This window comes from Zophobas morio, unplaced genomic scaffold, assembly GCF_036711695.1.
Source record: "Zophobas morio isolate AGI-343-1 ecotype UQ-CSIRO unplaced genomic scaffold, CSIRO_AGI_Zmor_V1 ptg000031l, whole genome shotgun sequence".
In the NCBI taxonomy this organism is placed as follows: Eukaryota; Metazoa; Arthropoda; class Insecta; order Coleoptera; family Tenebrionidae; genus Zophobas; species Zophobas morio.
Window position 1 is genome coordinate 4,793,974 of NW_026972136.1, and position 24,363 is coordinate 4,818,336.

At 29.7% G+C, this 24,363-nt stretch overlaps 1 protein-coding gene across 4 annotated transcripts in view; it reads left to right on the forward strand.

The window, feature by feature from the left end:
* The window catches only part of LOC135139519 (protein phosphatase 1 regulatory subunit 16A), a 187,080-nt gene that overhangs the window by 96,635 nt on the left and 66,082 nt on the right, over positions 1-24,363 (forward strand). For all 4 annotated transcript variants that reach the window (XM_064069779.1, XM_064069778.1, XM_064069781.1 and 1 more), the window contains one exon: positions 17,643-17,844. In XM_064069779.1, coding sequence (XP_063925849.1) covers positions 17,643-17,844 — 202 coding nt within the window. The remainder of the gene's footprint in view (positions 1-17,642; positions 17,845-24,363) is intronic.

Below are 24,363 nucleotides of genomic sequence, written 5' to 3' on the forward strand. Positions count from 1 at the left end.
TTTCTTCTTCTGTGGCTTTTTGTGTTATTTTATTGTGTGTTTTGGCTGGTTTTTGTATATTTTTCGTTCTTTCATCACTCTTTTTTGACCTCTTTTATGTGTCTTATGACGTCTTGTTTTTGCCACTTTTGTGCTGATTATTTTTCTTGATTTTTTGCCGCGTATTTAATGTTTTTGTCTCCTTTTATCAATTTTGTGCTGTTTTTGTCGCCATTTCTGTCTTTTTCGCGGCTTCTTTTTGTAGCCTTTTTGATTTTTTGTTCCTTTTTTTATTTTTTTAAAGTCGTTTGCGCTTTTCTTATTGCGTATTTTGTTGCCTTCTTTTTTCTAGTACTTCTTTCTACATTTTTTCGCCGTTCTTTGTCGTTTTCGACAAATTTTTGCTGTTTTTTGCCTTTTTGGGTTGTTTTCATGTTTTTGTCACATTTTTTTGCGTTTTCTTCTAGCTTTCTTTAGTTCACCCACTTTTTTTTTGTTGTATTTTTCACAGTTGTCTTTTTTGTAGTCACTTTTTTGTTGCCTTTTTTGTTTTTTTTGACACTTTTTAAATATTTTTGACGTTTGTTTGTTGCTTTTTGTTTTAATTTTTTTGTCGTTTTTTGTCTTTTTTTCTCGTTTTCTTAGTTTATTTCATTGTGTCACGGTTATGTATCTTTTTTACCCTTTGTGATTGCCTGTTTTTGTCGTGTTTTCACGTTTATGCATTTTTTTTTGTATTTTTTTCCCATTTGTTGGCTTTTTACTTTTTTTTCGTTCTTGGTGTTTTTGGTCGCTTTTTTCTTACATTTTATATTGTATTTTGACAGTTTTTTTGTCGCCCTTATTTGTCACTTTTTTGGTGATCTTTTTTTGGAGGTTTTTTGGAGTTTGTTTTACTTTTTTTCTGGTTTTGTTTCCTTGTTTCGCATTTTCCCCTTTTTTTGTCGTGTTTTTTGGACACTTTTTTTGCTGCTTATTTTTGTCACTTTTTTGCTGATTTGACATTATCCCTCTTTTTTTGATCGTCTGTTTTTCCTTTTGTTTCCTTTTTTTAAATACTGTTCTTTGCGTCGTTTTTTGACGTTTTTTACTGTTTCTCTTTTTTTTGTCGCTTGTGTCATTTTGTTGTGTGTTTGTCTGGTTTTTGTTTTTTTTGCTCTTCTATCCCTCTATATTAACCCCTTCTATTTGTTTTTTGATATTTTGTTTTTGCCACCTTTATGTTGATTTTTGTTTCTTTTGTATTTGACGTTTTTGCCTCATTTTGTTATTTTTTTTTGTTGTTTTTGTGGGTTTTTCTGCCTTTTTGGCCACTTCTTTTTGTAGGTTTTTGTTTTGTGTTTTTTCTTTTTTGACTTCTGTGCTTCTTTTATTGCCTTTTTTGTTTGTCTTTTCACACGTTTTTAAGCATGTTTCTTAATGTTTTTTGTCTTTTTTTGACAATTTTTTGTTGTTTCTTGCCTTTTTTAAGGTTTTTTAAATGTTTTTTTTGTCATTTCTTCTACCTTTTTTTTTGTTCGCCTTCGGTTTTTTTTTGTTGTGTTTTTCACGGTTGTCTTTTTGTAGTCGCATTTTTGTTACCTTTTTTCATCTTTTTGAGACTTTTTAGATGTTTACACGTTTTTTGTTGCTTTTTGTCCCTTTGTGTCTTTCTTCTCATTTTCTTAGTTTATTTGTTTATGTCGCTGTGTCTAGGTTTGTGGCCGCTTTTTTTTCTTGTATTTTTTTACATTTTTTTATCGCCCTTTTTTGTCACTTTTGGCCCCTCTTTGTCGGAGTTTTTTTGGCGTTTTTAAATTTTTTTCTGGTTTTGTTTTATTGTTTCGCTTTTTTTCACTTTTTTTGTCGTATTTTTTTTAGATCACTTTTTTGCTGCTTATTTTTGTCGCTTTTTTGCTGTTTTGACATTATCCCTCTTTTTTTATTGCTCTTTTTGGTTGTCTGTTTTTCGTTTTTTTTGCATTTTTTAAATTCTGTTCTTTGCGTCGTTTTTCGCGTTTTTTCTTTTTTGTCGCTTTTTGTGTCATTTTATTGTCTTTGTCTGGTTTTTGTTTTTTTTTTGCTCTTATATCCCTCCTTTCTAACCTCTTTTGTGTGTATTTTGACATCTTATTTTCGCCACTTTTGTGTCGGTTTTTTTTGTTGTTTTTGTCGTTTTTTCTGCCCTTTTTCGGTGCTTCTTTTTGTAGCCTTTTTATTTATTTTTTGACTTTTTTAAAAGCGTCTTCTGTGCCCCTTTTATTGCCTTTTTTGTCTGTCTTGTTATGTTTCCTTTTGTTTCTAGTCAGTTCTTTTTACCTTTTTTCGTCGTTTTTTGAGCTGTTTTTTTGGCGCTTTTTTCTAATTGTCTCTTTTTTCGGCTTTTTTATGGTTTCGGTTTTTTAATGCTATTATTTGCGTCATGTTTGGCACATTTTTGACCATTTTTCTTATTTTGTCGTTTTCTTGTGTCTTTTTTTGATGTTTTTTTGGCTGTTTAAAATCGTTTTTGTCTCTTTTTTATTGCAGTTGCCGCCCTTTTTGTGTTGCTTTTTTTTATTCACCTTTTATTGTCTGTTGTCGTACTTTTTTGATTCTGTTTTTTTTTGTATTTTTTTACCGTTTTTAATTCATCTTTTTTGTTGCTTCATTCCCCTTTTCCTTGTTTTTTGGTCCCCTTTTTTGATGCTGTTCTTTGCCTCGTTTCTGTAATTTTTCTGATTTCTTTATTTCCATCGCTTTTTTATGTCATTTTTTTCTTATTTTTTGTCTGCTTTTTGTTGTATTTTCTCCCTTTTTTGTCCCCATTTTCGTGTTTTTTGAGGTCTTGTTTTTGCTGTTTATGTTATCTTTCCTTTTTTATACTTTTTATCATTTCTCCCCTTTTTAATGCCTTTTATCCCCTTTTCTTATTGCCTTAGTATTTTAGTCACTTCATGTAGCGTTTTTTGCGGCGTTTTGAAGTGGTTTTTGGCCGTTTTTTAGCAATTTTATATTCATCCTTTTTGTCATTTTTGTTTTTCTTTTTTGACGATCTCTTTGACTTTTTGATCGCCTTTTTTGTGTTTTTTTCTCACTTTGTGTGTAATTTTTGGTGTCGCCATTTTTGGACTGGTTTTCGTCGCATATTTTTCTCTCTTTTTGTGATCATTTTCTCCTCGTCATCCATCACCTTCTTTAAATTTTTTTGTCGTGTTTCGAATTTTATTTTTTCTCATTTTTTATTATCGTTTGTTTTCTTTTTTTGTCATATTTTTGTCGTTTGTTGCTTTATTGTCTTTGCTTTTTGTTGTTTTTGAGTTGATTTATTGTTTTTTGGTTATTCTTGCCTTATAATAAATTGCGTGAATCTTAACTGCGCCGATTAAACCTGGAAACTTATTTGGGCCCGTAAAAACCTGGTATATATCATGAGAAAATTGGTTGTTGACATTTTTGGGGGAGACCCGAATTATCGCAATAATACGTATTAAGATAAGAGTATTAAGGCAGATGGCTGTAGCACTTGGTGCTACACACATTGCAAATGAAATTAAGTCACGTAAATCTGCGCGATTTGGTTTTGTGTGAAATTTGTTTCATTTAGTCAATATTGGTTTTATCGCTGTATCGATTTAGATGGGTGTTTATTTAATTTTTTTCAAAGTATAAATTCAGCATTTTTTCTGACTTCAATATCGTAGGTATTCTTTTGCTATAAAGCAGAATCTGTGTCGTTTTCCGGCCATTGCTCCCCAGCTTATGCCGTACGCAAATAAAAACGGATCAAAGCTCCCGCGTTATTACCCCAAGCTTAAAAATTAGCCGTCCCTCCAAAACGAGCGATACTCAAAATTCTCTTTTGTAATCTAACGAACGTGGAGCAAAATCCAAATATTGGAAAGCGGCTTTTCAGCAAGTTTTTAATGCGCGATAGGGGCACATTTTCCGACTAATTAAATTTTTGAAGACTACTGCCATAACGAAGTTTAAAAGTAATTATGCCGTAATGTGCACGTGCTTTAGAAGTTGGTCGCGTAAGCGAAAATAAACCGTTTCGATTATCTGCTCGAACAAATCATAAATTCCTCCGACCACCTAGGGCATCAACTCTTTCACTTGCTCTTTTCCAAATGGCTTTCGTAATCTTTCACACATTGATCTAGCTGAAGGCAACATGATCGACTAAAGTACCGTTCCAGATTGATTTTATAACTAAGCGATTGAATCGCTAAAGCAGGAAATACACACGCAAAAAGTGTGCAGTTTTGGCGTAATGGAACGCCGTTTAATGAGAAAAGTTTTTAAATTTAACTTTCGCGTATGCACGTACCTACATGATTTTGCCATTTCGGACGTTGTTGCGACGCGGATTAATTTTTTATTGTGTCCACGATGGGCAACAAAAAACGAATTTCACAAACAAGCTGCAAAAGGAGACATTTTGACCGGAAAGTCCAAATATTGGCTCATCCCATCATGTTTGACTGTCTGTTTTAACGTGATTTAGCCGGATGAATCGATGAAGGTTTTTGATTTGTTCTATTTTAGGTTCGCATTTCCACTTTAACAAGATTCAATTAGTGGAGAGCTCATAAGAACAAAAACAGAACAAGACGGACGAGCGCTATTACGTACGTTAAACTTGTCTGAGATCCTCCTTTTTTTTTTTTTTTTTGAAAAATTGTTAACCGAACCGGGTTGAAGCGGATTTTCATCAGGAAGGATTGGTGCAACGGCGGAAAAAACTTCAGCAATTTGGAGTTTACAATGTAATCAAATTATTTTCAGGTTCGTTATTGATCTGCTCGAGGCAGGAATTATATAAAAGCTTCTGTCTGAGTGCTCTTATAAACTAGACTAATTAAGCGGCATAATCGCAGTGCAGCGAAGTTCTAATCCAACAAGTAACTTCAGCGTAACAAGTTACTAATTTTGGAACAAAGCGGTTGTTCGATGGAAGTTGATGAATTAATCTTTCGTTTATAAAACAAATCCGGCGTGTAAAAAATGATGTCATCACCACATGTTGCTTGTTGAATACCTGCTTTAGTGAGTGCTTATAGTTTCATTCAACAGTTTACTTTAGCAGCGGTTTGAGAGTAGTCGCGGATAGATTGTGAAGTTAAAAATCAAGCAGTTAAATAATCGCAGGTCGGGGAATTGATAAAGCCTGAGGGAATTTTTCTAATGTCCAAATCACGACTGAATACGATGACGTCATGTAGTTGTGTATGCTTCCGTCAGTGTGATTTTACATTTTAATATTAAAATGTGACGTAATCCTGAACTTGTGGTTTATGAATCCGTGTCGATTTTTTATGATCGACATCGAGATTTTTGGAAAAAAAATCGAAATTGCAGATGTAAGAAATTTCGTTTCTCAGGTTTTCTAATTTTCGATTCTCCATTTTTCAACTTTCGATTTTCCAGTTTTTCCGTTTTTCAGTTTCTAGATTTATTAACTTCTCAATTTCTCGATTTTTCGATATTACAATGGGGGATTTTTCAATTTTTCGATTCTGCAATTTCTCGATGCTTCAAATTTTTGATATCTCGGTTTTTTTCATTTTTCGATTTCTCAATTTTCTGATGTTTCAGTTTTACAGTTTTTATATTTTGCGACTGTTTAATTTTTGACGTTTTTAAATTTTATTTTTCGTTTCTACTTTTGAATGTTTTGATTTTTAAATTTTTTTAATTTGTCAATTTTTCCATTTTCAGGTTTTTGATTTTTCAATTTTTCGATTTTTCAGTTTCTCAGTTTTCAGATTTTTCAGGTTTAGGAATTTTCAGTTTTTCAACTCTTCAACTTTTCGATTTTGAAAAATTAAAATTTTTCCATATTTCAATTTTGGACCTTACTAAATTTTCAATTTTTGGATTTTTCAACTTCTCGATTAATTGATTTTTTGATTTTCCCATTTCTCGATTTTACGACTTTTTAACGTTTCGATTTTTAAAATTTTTCGGTTTTCAGCTTTTTGATTTTTCAATTTTTTAGTTTCTCGATTTTCATTTTTTCGATCATGTACTCAATATTTCTATATTTCAAGGATTTTTCAATCCTTCGATTCTTCTTCGATCTCTCGATTTATCTATTTTGATTTTCTCGTTTTTTGATATCTCGACTTTTCAGTGTTTCGATTCTTCAATGTTCCAATTCTTCAATTTTTGGATGCTTTAATTTTTCGATTTTTCAGGTTTTTGATTGTTGAACTTTGATTTGTCGATTCGATTTCTCGTTTTTCAAATTTTCCATTTTGCAGTTTTTTAGTGTTTCGATTTTTCAATTTTTCGATTCAAGTCTTCTTCCGTTTTATAAGTCTTCTATGTTTCAGTTTTGAGATTTTTCAATATTTTGATTCTTCAGTTTTTCGACTTCTCGATATTTCGATTTCTTAATTTTTTACTTTTTCGATTTTTTAATGTTTCGATTTCTCGATTCTTCAATTTTAATTTTTCGAATTTTTAAAACTCTGGATTTTTCGATTTCTCGATCTTTCGTTTTTTTCTGTTCTCTATTAGATTTTTTGGTTTTTCAATTTTTCGTTTTTTTTTTAATTTTTCACCTTATCATTTTTTCAATTTTTGGGTTTTTCAATTAATCTGTTTGTCGATTTATGGAGATTTTGATTTTTTGATTGTTCAATTTTTCGAATTCTCGGCTTTTCGATTTCTTGATGTTGTGATGTTTCGCTTTTTCAATGTTTGAGTTTTTGAATTTTTCGAAATTTCGATTTTTCGGTTTTCAGAATTTTTGACTTCAATTTTACCGAGTTTTTCAATTTTTCGATTTCGCAATTTTTCGTCATTTCTCGTTTTGGAATTTTTCAATTTTTTGATTATTCAGTTTTCCGATTTTACAATATTTGTGATTTTTTAAAATTTGAATTTTCAATGTTTTAATTTTACGAACTTTTGGTGTTTTGATTTCTCAATTTTTCAATGTTTCGATTTTTGGATTTCTGAATTTTTCGATTCTTCAGCTTTTCTTCCATGTTCTAATTTTTGGATGTTTCAGTTTTGGGATTTTTCAGATTCTCAAGTAATTGACTTTTTGATTTTTCCATTTCTCGATTTCTCGACTTTTTAATGTTTGGATTTTTTAATTTTTCTACTTTTCAATTCTTCAGTTGGATTTCTTGAAGTTTCAATGTTTCAGTTGAATTTTTCAATTTTTCCGTTTTTTAAAATTTAGATTTTTCGATTTCCCTATCTTTCGTTTTTTCAACTTATCTATTAAATTTTTCAATTTTTAACTTTTAGATTTTGGCCTGTTTTAACTCCTCAATTATTCGATTTTTCGATTTTCAACTTCTCGATTTTTCAATTTTTCCATTTATTGATTTTTTTTTATTTTAAATTTTGCAATTTTTCCATTTTTAACTTTTCGAATTTTCAATTTTGGCCTATTTCAGTTTCTCAATTTTTCGATTTTTCGACTTCTCGGCTTTTCAATTACCCGATACTTTGAAATTTCTAATTGTTTTAGTTTTTAAATTTTTCAGTGTTTCCATTTTTCTATTTCTCGGATATTCGCCTTTTCGGCTTTTCGGTTTTTCCATTTTTCGATGTTTGGATTTTTCATCTTTCCGATTTTTCAATATTTGTGATTTTTTTAAATTTAGAATTTTCCATTTCTCGATTTTTCGATATTTGAATTGAATTTTTCAATTTTTCGAAATTGTAATGTTTTAATTTCCCGATTTTTCAATGTTTTGATTCTTCAGATTTGCGACATTTTAATTTTTCAATTGTTTAAATTTTAGATTTTTCAATTTTTCCATTTTTTTAAATTTAGATTTTTCGATTTTTCTATCTTTCGTTTTTTCAACTTCTCTATTAAATTTTTCAATTTTTACCTTTTAGATTTTGGCCTGTTTTAATTTCTCAATTATTCGATTTTTCGATTTTCCAATTTTTCGATTTCCCAATTTTTCATTATTTCTCGTTTTGGCATTTTTCAATTTTTTGCTTCTTCAATTTTCCGATATTTCAATATTTCTGTTTTTTAAGTTTTGAATTTTCGATTTCCCGGTTTTTCGATTTTTGAATTTTTAATTTTTCTATTCATCGATTTTTTCTATTTTAAATTTTTCAATTTATAACTTTTAGGTTTTGGCCTATTTTAATTTCTCAATTTTTCGATTTTTCGACTTCTCGGCTATTCGATTTCCCGATGTTGTGTTATTTTGATTTTTCAATGTGTCAGTTTTTGAATTTTTCGATATTTCGATTTCACGGTTTTTCAAATTTTTCGACTTTTCGATCTTCCAAATTTCGATTTCCCAATTTTTCGTCGTTTCTCGTTTTGGAATTTATCAATTTTTTGATTATTCAATTTTTCGATTTTCCAATATTTGTGATTTATTTAATTTAGAATTTTCGAGTTTTTCGATTTTTGAATTTTAGATTTTTCATTTTTTAATTTTTCAGTGTTTCGGTATTGGGGTTTTTGAATTTTTCGATTCTTTATTTTTTCTTCCGTTTTCTAATTTTTCGATGTTTGGTTTCTGCACCATTTCAATTTTTCGACTTTTGGATATTTCGATTTTTCAATTTTTTACTTTTTCGATTTTCGAATTTTGGATTTTTCAATTTTTTGATTTTTTGACGTTTCGACTTCACGAGTATTCAATTTTCACTTGGATTTCTTGATTTTTCAATTTTTCAGTTCGATATTTTAATTTTTCGCATTTTTTAATTGTAGAATTTTCAATTTCTCTATCGTTCAATTTTTCAACTTTTCGGTTTTAAATTTTTCGAATTTTAAAATTTTTCGGTTTTTAAATATTTCGATTTTTCAATTTATCTTTTTCTCGAATTATATTGAGATTTCGATTTTTTTATATCAAATTTTACAATTTTTCAATTTTTAACTTTTTTCAATTTTGGTCTATTTCAATTTCTCAATTTTTCGATTTTTCAACTTCTCGGTTTTTCGATTACCCGATGTTTTGATGTTTCGATTTCTGAATGTTTTAGTTTTTAAATTATTCAAAATTTCCATTTTTCGATTTCTCGGATATTAGATTTTCCAATTTTTTAATGTTTACATTTTTCAATTTTTCGATTCGATTTTCCGATTTTTCAATATTTGTGATTTTAAATTTTGAACTTTCGATTTCTGGATTTTTCGATTTATAAATATTAGATTTTTGAATTTTTCAATTTTTTGAATTTGTAATGTTTCGATTTCTAGATTTTTCAGTGTTTTGATTCTTCACATTTGCGGCATTCTAATTTTTCAATTGTTTAAATTTTAAATTTTTCGATTTTTAAATTTTAAGTTTTAAAATTTTTCAGTTTTTCGATTTTTTAATGTTTCAATTTCACGATTTTTCTACTTTTCGATTCTTCATTTTTCTATATTTTACTTTTTTGATTTTAGATTTTTCAATTTTTCGATTATTCGATTTCTGGATATTCCGATTTTTCAGTCTTTCGACGCGAAATAACCTTCGACCAATGTTTTATTAATTGAAAAAAACTTCGTAAAACGACGTCAGTAAAAGTACAGAATAATTGAAGTATTAAAGAGCTTAAAGCTACAAGAAGGATTTTATATGCAGACTTTTAAATTTGCCTCGTCAATATTTATTTAATCGAGACACTGCATAATCGATACTTATAGTTTAGATTGCAAGATTACACATAATCTTTCAATTCAAATATTTGCAACCTGCGTTGAGCCGTCCGCACTAAAGCAATATTTACAGAAATGAATTGTAAAAGCGAGTTTCTAAGATTCGGGCAGATAATCGCAGATAAGAATTGAGATCTGAGTAATCTAATAAGAACAACCTAAAAAATGTGGGTCCGGGAAATTGAATCATACATAGTTAAAAAAAATCCAAAAATTGTTCAGCTATCATAAAAATACCACGAATTACGATACGGCCAGCGAAAAAAAAACTGGGTTGACGCTTGTAGTGCTTGTAATATTGACGTACTCATTTCAAAGGGTGCAAAAATAATCATATTACATGCAGCGATAACCGACGACGTACTATTTTTATCTACAAAGAATGTTTGTGGCGTTACAGTTGATTATCACATTAATATAATAGGTGACGTCTCTGTAAAATTATTTTTAGGAACGTTTGTTCCCAAAATAGTCACTTAATAGTGTTAATAGAATGGATCACCAATTTCGGCAGATAAATATAGTCCAGAACAAATCAAGTTTTTTATTCGAAAATTATGAATAGCTGGATTTTAAAATCAAAATTTTAATAGTTGTCGAGAAACACTAACCGGAAACCGACTAACTGAAAAAAAACTTGAGAATTTTGTGTATTAAGTAAATAAAAAACCTTTATAACTGTATGTATTTTATCCCCTTTATTATATTAAAGACGTATTAAACGAAAATATTTTTAATATTTAATTACTTGAATTGCTGAAAGCATTCTTGGAACTTGCTGCTGTTCTGTATTAAATTTTACGTCGCAGACTTGTATTCAACACGAAGTTTTTAAGAAAAATGTAATGCCAACGTTATTAAAAATAAGTTTTCTATGTCCTCATTTCAAAGACTGTTTTCTAAAAACATTGAATTAATGCGTAATTAATTTATAACGTGAATATCTGCATAAATATCGAGCATTTAGAACCATATATGGTTGTTCTTAAGGCGAAATTAATTTAGCGTCAATTTTCAATAAAAAATATGTACTTAAGGTTGTTCCATCGATGACGCGGATAAGAAACAGAACTTAAGTGTTTCTTGTAATGTTGAAAGATGCAGGATCAGAAAAAGTGTAGTTATGTAGGAGAAAATAGTAAATCTGAAATACAATTAATTAGTAATTTTGTGTTAAATTTTATACATTTTTTGTTGTATTTTGGGGCAACTTTGCCAAAACTGAAACTGAATATTGCGAAAATTTTGGTCTAGGACCACCAGCCGGCCATATTTTTCGAATCAGGTCGTCGAAACAAAAATTTTCCCGAACACTTAAAAATTGGACAAAAGAGATGTTTTTTATTTAGACTTGCAGAAGTTATTTTCGGGTTCATTCCTTAGAAAATTCCTTGAAATTTTCAAAAAATTGAATTTTAGAGAATCGCTAAAATACCGCTTTAAAAATTTTTGGAAAATTTTCAAAATCCGACTTTAAAACAGAATATTTTTAAAATCTTGGGCCAGGACCATCATTCTTCCATTCAGCTCTTCAATATCTGTATCTCAGGATTTTTTATGAATTATTATTAGGCAACTTTGCCAAAAGCTCACTTTTTTGTTTTGAAATTTTTGATTTTTTCGAGTACTTTTTAACGTTATCTAAAGAGATTTTTTTGTTGATTTCTACACCCAGACGTTATTTTCGGCTTCATTTATTCGAAAATTGCGACCATTTTTCTAGAATCAGTAAAATTAAATGTGGGCGTTTTGAAATCATATTTTCCAAATTTTTTCCGGGACCATCAACACATTATGTTTTTCCATTCAGTTTGTCAAGATCCGCATTCCAGATTTTTTGTGGAATTCTAGGCAGCTTTGCTAAAAGCTCAGTTTTTTATTATGAATTTTTTTACTTTTTTCGAAAATTACCCAAGCAGTTTTTTTCCACTTCCAGAAGTTTTTTTCAACTTCCAGAAATTATTTTCGGCTTCATTTCTTCAAAATCGCCACAATATATGACCGTTTTTGGGATATTTTAAAAATTTTATTTTGAAATCGAATATTTCGAAAGTCTTGCAACGGAACCATCCAACGGCTATGTTGTTCGAATCAACTCGTCAAATTTTTGTGGAATTGATCTTTTTCCTTTTGAAAGTTACCCAATGAGGTTTTTTTTGTTCATTTCTACTTGTAGAAGTTTTTTTCGGCTTCATTTCTCCAAGAATTCCAACCTTTCTTCCAGAATCGCTAAAATGAAATCTTGCCATTTTTGGAGTAATAAAAAATTTGGTTTTGAAATCGAATATTACGAGAATTTTGGCTTGGACCACCAGTAGGCTATATTTTCCGAATCAGATCGTCGAAATCTATATACTAGAATTTTGTCTGGATTTTTAGAAGAATCGACCGTTGAAATTTTCAAAAATTCGCATTTCGCAGCGATTTTTTAGAAAATGTTGCTTCTTGACCATCAAAATGCCATATTTTTGGAATCAGCGTGTGGAGATCTACGTCCCTAAAGTTTTTCATAATTTTTAGACAACTTTTTTAAAGTTGAAATTTTTTAATGGTCCCCCCTTCTTCAGATTTCGCAAAAATTTTTACATTTTCGAAACTCAACTAAATACATTTTCTTGTAGAACTCAAATCCGGCCTCGGTTTTTTGGTACCTGCAACCGTTTTTCTAGAATCGACCGTTGAAAAATCGAAATTTTTGAAATTTTCAAAAATTCGCATTTCGCAGCGATTTTTTCGAAAATGTTGCTTTGTGACCATCAACATGCCATGTGTCGAGATCTACGTCCCTGAATTTTTTCATAATTTTTAGACATTTTTAAAATTGAAATTTTTTGATGGTCTTCAAATTTCGCAAAATTACATTTTCGAAACTCAACTAAATATATTTTCTTGTAAATTTCGAGCTCTAGCACTCAAATCCGGCTTCAGTTTTTTGATACCTGCAACCGTTTTTCCAGAATCGACCGTTGAAATATCGAAATTTTTGAAATTTTCAAAAATTCGCATTGCCCAGCGATTTTTTCGAAGATGTTGCTTCGTGACTGTTAACATGCTATATTTTTGGAATCAGCGTGTCGAGATCTACGTTTCTGAATTTTTTGATAATTTTTAGACAACTTTTTTTAAAATTGAAATTTCTTAATGGTCCCCCCTTCTTCAAATTTCGCAAAAATTTCGACATTTTCGAAACTCAACTAAATACATTTTCTTGTAGAACTCAAATCCGGCCTCGGTTTTTTGATACCTGCAACCGTTTTTCTAGAATCGACCGTTGAAAAATCGAAATTTTTGAAATTTTCAAGAATTCGCATTTCGCAGCGATTTTTTCGAAAATGTTGCTTCGTGACCATCCAACATGCTATATTTTTGGAAGCAGCTGATCTTTTTCCTTGCACTTTTGAACGTCTCACCCAAAAAGATGTTTTTGTTTATTTCAATTACAGATTATGTATGAACATATTTGGGATATTTAAAAAAATCGGTTTTGAAACCGAATATTTCGAACATCTTGTAACGGAACTATCCACAGGCTATGTCTTCGAATTCGTTTGGGAATTTTTGTGGATTTTTAGGCTACTTTGTCGCTTTTCTTTGTGAAATTTTTTATCTTTTTCCTAGCACTTTTGAAAGTTACCCAAACACATGTTTTTTTTTTATTTCAACTCACCGAAGTCATTTTCGGCTACATTTCTTAAAAATACCAAACATTTTTTCAGAATCGCTTTTACAATTTTTGGAGTAATTTAAAATTTGCTGTTGAGAGCGGATATTGCGAAAACTTTGGTCTAGGCCTACCAGCGGGTCTTTCTTTTCGAATCAGATTGTCGAAATCTAAATCCCATAATTTTTTTTAGATTTTTTGGTAAGTTTACCAAAAGTTCCGTTTATCTTTAAAATATATTCGATGTTTTTCCGATTTTTTGTTGATTTCGACTTGCAGAAGTTATTTTCGGCTTCATTTCTTTGAAAAACTCAATATGACAATTTTTGGAAAATTTAAAAATTCGTATTTGAAACGGAATATTTTCAAAATCTCGGTCCTTTTTGAATTTTGTGTTTTTTTTAACACTTTCCAAAAAATTCCAAAAGGGATTTTTTCTTGTTTATGTGGACCTGCAAAAGTTAGTTTCGGCGTCAGGCCATCGAAAATTCCAAGGATTTTTCCAGAATCTCTAAAACAAATATTCCCATCTTTTGGGATTTTATTTTAAAAATTTCATTTTGAAACAGAATACTTCCAAAATCTTGGCTTCGGGCCACCAATACACTGTTTTTCAAATCAGGTTGTGGAGATCTATATCTAAGAATTTTTCTGGATTTTTAGGCAACTTGCAAAAAGAAGAGCAGTTTTTCATTATGAGCATTTTGACTTTTTTCCCAATACTTTCGAAAAAATTAACCAGAGGAATTTTTTTGTGGATTTCTACTTGCTGAAGGTCTTTTCGGCTTCATTTTTAATCACTAAAATGAAATATTGCCATTTTTTTAGTGATTTCGACTTACAGAAGTTATTTTCGGCTTCATTTCTTTGAAAATTCCAACCATTTTACAGAATCGCAAACATTGATATAAATATGACAATTTTTGGAATAATTTAAAAATCAGAATTAGAAACAGAATATTTTCAAAATCTTGGTCCGATTCGGCTTATGGATTTTTAGGCAATTGGGAAAAGCTTACTTTTTAGTTTTGAATTTTTTTTTGAGCACTTTCGAAAATTTCCGAAAGAGATTTCTTTTGTTTACGTTGGCTTGCAAAAGTTATTTTCGGCTCAAGCAGTCTTCGAAAATTCGAACGCTTTTTTCAGAATCTCCAATATGAAATATACCCATATTTTGGGATTTTATTTAAAAAAAAAAATATTTTGAAACAGAATACTTTCAAAATCTTGGCTTCGGGCCACCAATACACTGTTTTTCAAATCAGATTGTCGAGATCTGTATCCTAAAATTTTTTCTGGATTTTCAGGGAACTTTGCCAAAAGCTCAGTTTTGCATTGACATTTTTGACATTTTTCCGAATACTTTCGAAAATTAACCAGAGAAATGTTTTGTTAATTTCTATTTTCTGAAGATATTTTCGGCTTCATTTCTTCGAAAATTCCAAACATTTTTCCAGAATCAATAAAATGAAATATTGCCATTTTTGTAATAATTTAAAATTTGGTTGTGAAAGCGAATATTGCGAAAATTTTGGTTTAGCACCATCAGCAGCTACGCTTTTTGAATCAGATCTTCGAGATTCTTCTCTCGATTTTTAAGAGTTTGGCAAAACTCAGTTTTTGGATAAAAACTTTTTTGACATTTTTCTGAGCGGTTTTGAAAACTAGTCACAAGACATTTTTTTAGTGATTTCGGCTTCATTTCTTTGAAAATTCCAACCATTTTACAGAATCGCAAACATTAATATAAATATGACAATTTTTGGAATAATTTAAAAATCAGAATTTGAAATAGAATATTTTCAAAATCTTGGTCCGATTCGGCTTGTGGATTTTTAGGCAATTGGGAAAAGCTCACTTTTTAGTTTTGAATTTTTTGTTTTTTTTTTTGAGCACTTTCGAAAATTTCCGAAAGAGATTTCTTTTGTTTATGTCAGCTTTCAAAATTATTTTCGTCTTCAAGTCTTCGAAAATTCCAACGATTTTTCCAAAATCTCCAAAATGAAATATGCCCATTTTTGGGATTTTATTTTGAAACAGAATACTTTCAAAATCTTGGCTTCGAGCCGCCAATACACCGTTTATCAAATCAGATTGTCAAAATCTATATCCTACATTTTTTTCTAGATTTTTGGGTAACTTTGGCAAAAGCTCAGTTTTCATTGGGAGTTTTGACTTTTTTTCGAATACTTTGGGAAATTAACCAGAGAAATGCTTTTGTTGATTACTACTTCCTGAAGATATTTTCGGCTTCATTTCTTCGAAAATTGCTAAAATGAAATATTGCCATTTTTGGAATATTTTAAAAAATCAGGATCTGAAGGTAAATAATATTTTCAAAATTTTGGTGCGGGACCATGAACACGCTATATTTTTTGGTTCAGCTGGTCGAGATTTATATCCCAGATTTTTTGTGGATTTTTAGGTAGTTTTGGCAAAAGCTCAGTTTTTCGTTTTGAATTTTTTGTTTTTTTGAGGACTTTCCGAATTTCCAAAAGAGATTTTTTTGTTAACGTCGACTTGGAAAAGTCATTTTCGGCTTCAAGTCTTCGAAAATTCCAACGATTTTTACAGAATCTCAAAAAAGAAATATTCCCATTTTTTGGGATTTTATTTTAAAAAGTTGATTTTGAAACAGAATTTTTTCTGGACTGTTAGACAACTTTGTCAAAAGCTCAGTTTTTTGTTACGAGGTTTTTTACTTTTTCCAATAGTTTATTTATTTAATTTAAAACTTGGTTTTGAAAGCGAATATTGCGAAAATTTTGGTCTAGGACCATCAGTAGCTACGTTTTTTGAATCCAGTCTTCGAGATTCGTCTCTGGATTTTTAAGAGTTTGCCAAAACTCAGTTTTTGAATAAAAACTTGAAAACAAGTCAAAGGAGACTTTTTTAGTGATTTCGACTTACAGAAATTCTTTTCGGCTTCATTTCTTTGAAAATTCCAACCATCTTACAGAACCGTAAACATTGATATAAATATGACAATTTTTGGAATATTTTAAAAATTAGAATTTGAAACAAAATATTTCCACAAGCTTGGTCCGATTCAGTTAGTGGATTTTCAGGCAATTTTGGCAAAAGCTCAGTTTTTCGTTTTGAATTTTTTGTTTTTTTTTTGAGCACTTTCGAAAATTTTGTTTATGTCGGCTTGTAAAAGTTATTTTCGTCTTCAAGTCTTCGAAAATTCCAACGATTTTTCTAAAATCTCCAAAATGAAATATACCCATTTTTGGAATTTTATTTTAAAGAGTTGATTTTGAAACAGAATACTTTCAAAATCTTGGCTTCGAGCAACCAATACACTGTTTATCAAATCAGATCGTCAAAATCTATATCCTAGATTTTTTCTAGATTTTTGGGTAACTTTGCCGAAAGCTCAGTTTTTCATTGAGATTTTTGACTTTTTTTCGAATACTTTGGGAAATTAACCAGAGAAATGTTTTTGTTGATTACAACTTGCTGAAGATATTTTCGGCTTCATTTCTTTGAAAATTGCAAACATTTTTCCAAAATTGCTAAAATGAAATATTGCCATTTTTGTCGGGATTTTTTTCTGGATTTTTAAGCAGTTTGCCAAAACTTTTTGACATTTTTCTAAACAGTTTTAAAAATTACTAAGGATTTTTTTTTAGTGATTTCTACTTGCAGGAGTTTCGGAGTCATTATTTCGAAAATTCCAACCATTTTTTCCGAATCGCTAGTTGAAAATGGCTATTAGATTTTCGGTCACATTGCTTTGAAAATTATTGTTATTGTTCAACTTTAATTATGATTGACTACCAGTTTAGCACTGATTTAATTTGAGTATGCAATTATTTATTTCCCTAAAAATACTTATATTTGTTTGTTCGTAGCTATAATACTTACACAGGAATTTGTTTAGTTGATTGTTATCAAGGAGCACTAGACGCTATTTCCTGTCAATTTCAGTGAAAGAACAGCCTTAACATGGCAAACAATTAGGTCTTGACCGGAAATTTCAGCCAGTACAACTAAACTTTTACTTTTTTTCCAAGTTAAAAAATTACTGCTATAATGTCATTTTCATCTATTCTTTACTTTACTCGTGGTCGTTTTTTATAAAAAAAAATATTCTACCGCAGCTTTGCGACTCTGTTTCGTGTTCCAATCCCTCTCCCTCTCCGCCCATCACCTCTGAAAATATGAAAATAGAATCTTCCCAGCTTACCTCTCGCAAGAGGTTTAGACGAAACAGATTCGCGCCGCATCTTACAAATTTCGCCTCACTTACATTTCCACCGCCAGCGCAAAAATTGGATTTGTTTGAAATACTCCAGACTCCAGACTTATTTAACATACCAATAAATTCCCCCTGGACCATCTAAACCGGTCGATGCCTCCCAACGTCTCACACTATTTATTTTTTTCCAGTTAGACGACTACTAATGAAAGGCGTAAGCCCGGACTCATGCAACGAAGACGGTTTGACAGCTTTGCATCAATGTTGTATCGACAACAACGAAGCCATGTTGCTCCTCCTTTTGGAATACAACGCCAACGTAAACGCCGAAGACAGCGAAAAATGGACACCACTACACGCCGCCGCGACGTGTGGCCACCTGAAATTAGTCAGGTATTTACCAAAAAGCGCATTTCAACCTTTAGTCCGAAAAGCTTTCACTCTTCAACTTTTCTTACAAACGTTCGTTTGAAAGAGTGTTTTAGTTGCCGCAAGACTTGTCGACTTCGCTTTACTTTAGTTTCGACGAAGTCGTTTTAATAATGTAATTGTGATTGCATTTGGCGAAACAGAGAAAAGATCGTCGGTGGAGCGGAAAATTGAGTTGGTTGCGGAGTGCATGAAAGTTTAATGTCAATGCGGTGCACTTTGTTGCAAAGCTGAGATTTGCGGGTTTCGTCGCAAATATTAATTAGTTTTCGGGATTTGCATTGTGTGCGTACTCGTAGTTTTACGTTTTCGAGGATTTAATATTCATGGCTTGACAAAGTCGCAGTAAATTATTTGTGTCGTAAATGCGAGCTTTGTTTGTTTTTCATTATTTTTCCCATTGTGATAAAGACGGGGTTCTTGCGCCCGATTTCGGATTAATAATTGATCTGCGGGCTTGTTTCGACGAACGCTGTCGCTAATTATTCGGAGTTTTGTTTAATCCTGCAGGAAGATTTAAAATTGGCCTTTTTAGAGTTTCCCAATTGTCTCCTGTGTACACATCCAGCTTTTTGTCTGGGTGAATTTGCAATGTAAATTTCGTTACCGTTTTTCTTCAGAAATTAATCAAGCGAAGAAGTGGTTTTTACTGAGAATTGGTGAAAAATAGTCCGGCGTTTTTTTGTTTAATGGCGTTGTGGCTTTTGTTGCTCAACTTATTAAATTTTGTGTTGATTAATAAAGAACTCCCAAGCTGAGTTCGGAACGTCAAACAGATCTTCTAATCTCTTAATCGGGTGTTTTTTATCTGCCACAGAGTTGGATTAGATAAGGCAATGGATAAAAGTCTTTGGAAGATAATATTTTACGCACTTTTACGTTATTGTAACGAATTAGAGTAAATCATGGTTTTGGTTTATCCATTCGTTTTAATGTGTTCACTCACTTTTGAAATTTTCACGAACAAGTCCATTAAAATTTAATTAGTGAACAAATTCATTAGGTTTCAATTTTCGAAAAATTGTGTGCTATTTTTTGTATTCGTTTCAATTTCCATTCGTAAACATGACTTTTTAGTAATGATTAAAAAAATCGAATGAAAAATGCTTTCAGGTTTGATTAATAAAAGTCACTTGATATTGATTCATTTTCGTAAGTGGCGTTTGTAATTCTTAAGTACCTACTGCAACGATGTTGTTGACTTGTACGTGATTAAGGATGCTAAAAATTTCGATTGAAACAACTGGCAGATTAAGAGCAAACGGCCACATTTTTAATTATTATTACTTTCATGTTTTCCCCACGTTCCTTAACCCCTGAAGTACCAAAACATAGGTCCCCGTTTCCGTCTGTCTGTTTGTGTGACATACTGTTGTCAAATTTTGTATGTATGTTAGGAATATCATATAGATGGTACTACTCCATTTGTGATTTATGAATCCGTGTTGAATTTTTACCTACGGTATCCAGATTTTTGGAAAAAAAAATCAAAATCGTCTAACAAAATTTTACGATTTAACTTTGAAATTGTAAAATCGAATGCATTGAAATATTTTAGGTTATCAGAAGCATGGTAAATCGTTAATCAAAATCTATGAATTACTTTTTTCATGTTCCATTGTTTCAGTTTTACGATTTTTCAATTTTCCGCTTTTGCATTTTTTCAATTTTTAATTTTTCGGTTCAATTTTTCAATTTTTAACGTTTCTAAATTTTTGATTTTTCCATTTCTCGAGTTCTTCCCGTCTTTTCGATTTTTCGATTTTGTAATTTTTGGATTCTTCTATTTGTCTTCAATTTTTAAATATTTCGATGATTCCGTTTTGTTCCCTTTTGGGATTTTCCAAAATTTCGATTCTTCGATTTATCTATTTTTCGACGTTTCGACTTAATTTTTCCATTTCTCGAGTTCTTCCCGACATTTCGATTTTCCAATTTTTTATTTTTTCGACTTTTCGATTTTTTAATTTCCGATGTTCAGTTTTGGGATTTTTAAATTTTTTTATTCTTCCATTTATCTTCAATTTTTAAATTTTTCTGTTTCAGTTTTGGAATTTTCCAATATTTTGGTACTTCAATTTTTCAACTTTTCGATTTTTAGATTCCTGGATTTTTTATTTTTCGATTTTTCAGTTTTTCGATTCTTAAAGTTTAGATTTATTTAAGTTTTCGATTTTTTGATGTTTGAATTTCCCGAATTTTCCGATTTTTTGATGTTTCGAATTCTCGATTCTTCAGTTTTTCGATATTTTAATTTTTTCATTTTTAAAATTTTAGATTTTTCGAGTTTTCAGGTCTTTGACATTTCTATTTTTCAGTTTTTCGAATTTATAAATTTTAGATCATTCAGTATTTTGATGCTTCGATCTCTTTATTTATATTATATTTCGATTTTTCGACTTCTCGATTTTAGGCTTTTCGGTTTTACAATTTTTCGATTATTAAAATTATTGATTTTTGGATTTTTAAATTTTTAGTTTCTAAAATTTTCGATTTTTCAATTTTAGATTTCTCGATTTATCGAGATTTCCCCATGTTTGAGATTTTAATTTTTCAATATTTACATTTATCGGTTTTTTGATTTTTCGACTTTTGGGCTTTTTCAGTTTTTCAGTATTTCAGTTTTAAGATTTTTCAATATTTCGATTCTTCAATTTTTCGATACTTGGATTTTTTACTTTTCGTTTTTTCAGTTTTTCGATGTTTTAACTTTTAGAATTTCTGATTTTTTGATGTTTGGGAGTCCTCATTTTTCAATTTTTTTAATATATTTTTTTTCAGTGTTTTGATCCTTTTTCTACCGATTTTTCAACTTCTCGGTTTTAGATTTTTCAATTTTCAATTTATCGAGATTTCTCGATGTTTCTGTTTTTTAATTTTTTGATGTTTTGATTTCTCGATTTTTATATGTTCCGATTTTTCAATTTTTCGATTTTCCAATTTTTCGTCATTTCAGTTGTATAATTAATTCATCAATTTCTGGATTTTCAGTTTTTTTTTAATTCTTTAATTTGCCAATTTTACAGTTTTTCAATTTTTAAAATTTTAGATTTTTCGATTTCTGGATTTTTCGATTTTTCAGTTCTTCAATATTTCTATTTTTCCATTTTTTAAATTTTACAATTTTTGATGTTTCAATTTTCGATTTTACGATATTTCGATCCGATTTCTTGCCATCTCGGTTTTTCGATTTAAAAAAAACTACTTTTCGATTTTTATAATTTTCGAATACTCAGGTTTTCAATTTTTCAATAGTTCAACATTTTAGTTTTGGGAATTTTTCAATTTCCAGGTTATTCAATTTTTCGACATTTAAATTTTTCGCTTTTTGATATTTCGATTGCTCGATTTTTGGTTTTTTCGCATTTTGAGATTTCAATTTTTCGGTTTTTCAATTTTTTTGATTTCTTAATTTCTTGTTTTATCGATATTTCAGTTTTGGAATTTTCCAATATTTTGACTCTTCGATTTTTCGACTTTACGATTTTTCGATTCCAAGATTTTTTACTTTTTTAAATTTTACATTTTTTTATTTTTCAACTCTTCGATTTCACGATATTTCGGTCCGATTTCTTGCCATCTCGGATTTTCGATAAAAAAATCTACTTTTCGGTTTTTAAATTTTTCGAGATTTCAGGTTTTTTATCTCTCAAAAATTCAACATTTCAGTTTTGGAGATTTTTCAATTTCTCGATTATTCGATGTTTACATTTTTCGCATTTTTGATATTTTGAATGCTCGATTTTTGGGATTTCGATTTTTCGGTTTTGAATTTTTCGATTTTCAAAATTTTTCGTTCTTCGAGTTTTCAATTTTCCAAATTTTAAAATTTTTTGATTTCTCAATTTCTCGTTTTATCGAAATTGCAGTTTTGGAATTTTCCGATATTTCGATTCATCGATTTATCGATTCCTGAATTTTATACTTTTCGATTCTTAAATTTTAGATTTTTCAAGTTTTCGATTTTTTGATGTTTCGAATTCTGGATTTTTCGGATTTTCGATGTTTTAAATTTCAGAATTTTCGATTTTTTGATGTTTCCAAGTCTCGATTTTTCAATTTTTTGATATTTGAGTTTTTCAATTTTTAAAAATTTTTTGATGTTTCGCTTTTTCGTTTTTCAAATTTTTTGATTTATCCGTTTTTCGATATTTTAAATTTTATATTTTCCGATTGCTTGATGTTTCGATTTCTCGATTTTTCATTCTTTGTTTCAATTTTTTACTTTTTCAAATTTTTAAATTTTGATTTTTCCGTATTTTGATGTTTCGATCTCTTCATCTTACGATTTTCCGACTTCTCTGTTTAGACTTTTTGCTTTTTGAATTTTTCGATTTTTAAAATTTTTGATATTTGGATTTTTGAATTTTTAGTTTTTAAAATTTTTCGATTTTTCAATTTTCGATTTATCGAGATTTCTCGAGTTTCTGTTTTTTAATTTTTTGATATTTTGGATTTTTCGAGTTCTCAGGTTTTCGATTTTTCAAAAGTTCAACATTTCAGTTTTGGGGATTTTTCAATTTCTAGATTATTCAATTTTTCGCATTTTTGATATTTAGATTGCCCGATTTTTGGTTTTTTCGCATTTTGAGATTTCAATTTTTCAAATTTGAAAATTTTTTGATTTCTTAAATTCTTGTTTTATCGATGTTTCAGTTTTGGAATTATCCAATATTTTGATTCTTCGATTCCCGGATTTTTTACTTTTCGATTTTAAAATTTTAGATTTTTCAAGTTTTCGTTTTTTTGATGTTTCGATTTCTCGATTTTTCAGTTTTTCGTTATTTTCAATTTTATATTTTCTGATTTCTTGATGTTTCGATTTCTCGATGTTTCAGTTTTTTAATTTTTTTGAAGTTTCGATTTTTCAATTTTTCAATTTTTCGATTTCCCAATTTTTCGTAATTTCAGTTTTGGAACTTTTCAGTTTCTCGAATTTTCAGCTGTTTGATTCTTCAATTTGCCGATTTTTCAATTTTTAGATTTTTAAATTTTGGATTTTTCGATTTCTTGGTTTTTCGACTTTTCGGCTTTTCGATTTCTCGATTATTCAGTTTTTTGATATTTTAAACTTTAATTTTTTAAATTTTTAAATTTCAAACATTTAGTTTTCGGATTTTTCAATCTGTTTTTCGATTAAAAAAAAATACTTTTCGTTTTTAAAATTTTTCGACTTCTGAGGTTTTCAATTTCTAGATTGTTTAATTTTCCGATATTTAAATTTTTATAATTTTTGATATTTAGAAAGCTCGATTTTTCGTTTTTTGGACTTTTGGGATTTCGATTTTTTGGTTTTTCAATTTTTCGATTTTTAAAATTTTGCGTTCTTCGAGTTTTCAATTTTTCAAATTTTAAAATTTTTTTTATTTCTTAATTTCTCGTTTCATCGATGTTTCGATTGTTCGATTTGTCGATATTTTATATTTATTTTTTCAGATGTCACTGTACAAATTTGGTTTGCATTTCACCACTTTAAGATATTCTTAAGACATTTTTAAAATTTCTGACAATCATTCTAGTAGTTTCGGAGACTCTGTCCACAATATCGCTAACAGACGACAAATAACAGATAGACGAAAATGGAAGATCTACTTTTTTTATTCAAGGAGTTATAAAACGTCGCTTTTTACTTCCCCAGCGTAAAGTAGGGAAGTACCGCAATAAGGTCCACCTGTCAAGTGGCTACTTTCATGTTTTTTCGACGTCCGATGATCCCTAGAGTGTTAAAAATTGGTCTCCCATTTCCGTATATCCCTCTGTCGTTCTGTCATCTGTGTCCCTACTTATTAGACAGTTTATCTCCGAAACTAATGGACGCTAAAACGCTAACCAAAATTTGTTTAAACATCCCCACCAACAATTTGATGATCTCACCCTAAAATTTTGTTTGGTAAATGCTATTTAACTTTACAAAATAAGATACATTTTTTGCGAAAATCAAAGTTGTGTTTATTAGAGCGTATTTTAAATATCTAAATCGATATTTGAAAAAATAATCACTGACTTGTCGAAATTTAATAACTTAAAGGCGAAACAAAATAATTTAAAAAGTTTTTACTTTCCGAACTTTCAACGAATGACTAATTTTATGTTTTCTCCACATTTTATCCCTTGTATTGTAAATGCGGTCCCCAATTCCCGTCTGTGGTTAAACATTAGCTAAAATTTCTGTGTTCATTCCTACCTATAAATTGTTGACGTCACCGAAACATTTTGCTAGGTATCAATCCGTCATTATTTTTGTCTCAGACATAGATTTTTGGAAAAAATTAAAATTTTGCAAGGAAATTTGAACATTTATCTTAGAAAATACAACTGACCTCTCCGAAATTTTTGCAATAATAGCTTTACATCATTTTTTTTCGATTTCTTAATAAAATCTAAAAATAAGTTTCTCGATTTTTCTGATCACGATGAAGCAAGCATTTAGTAAATTTAGCTTTTTTTAACTTTGATTGGTTCTTGACCGTATTCATTCAATTC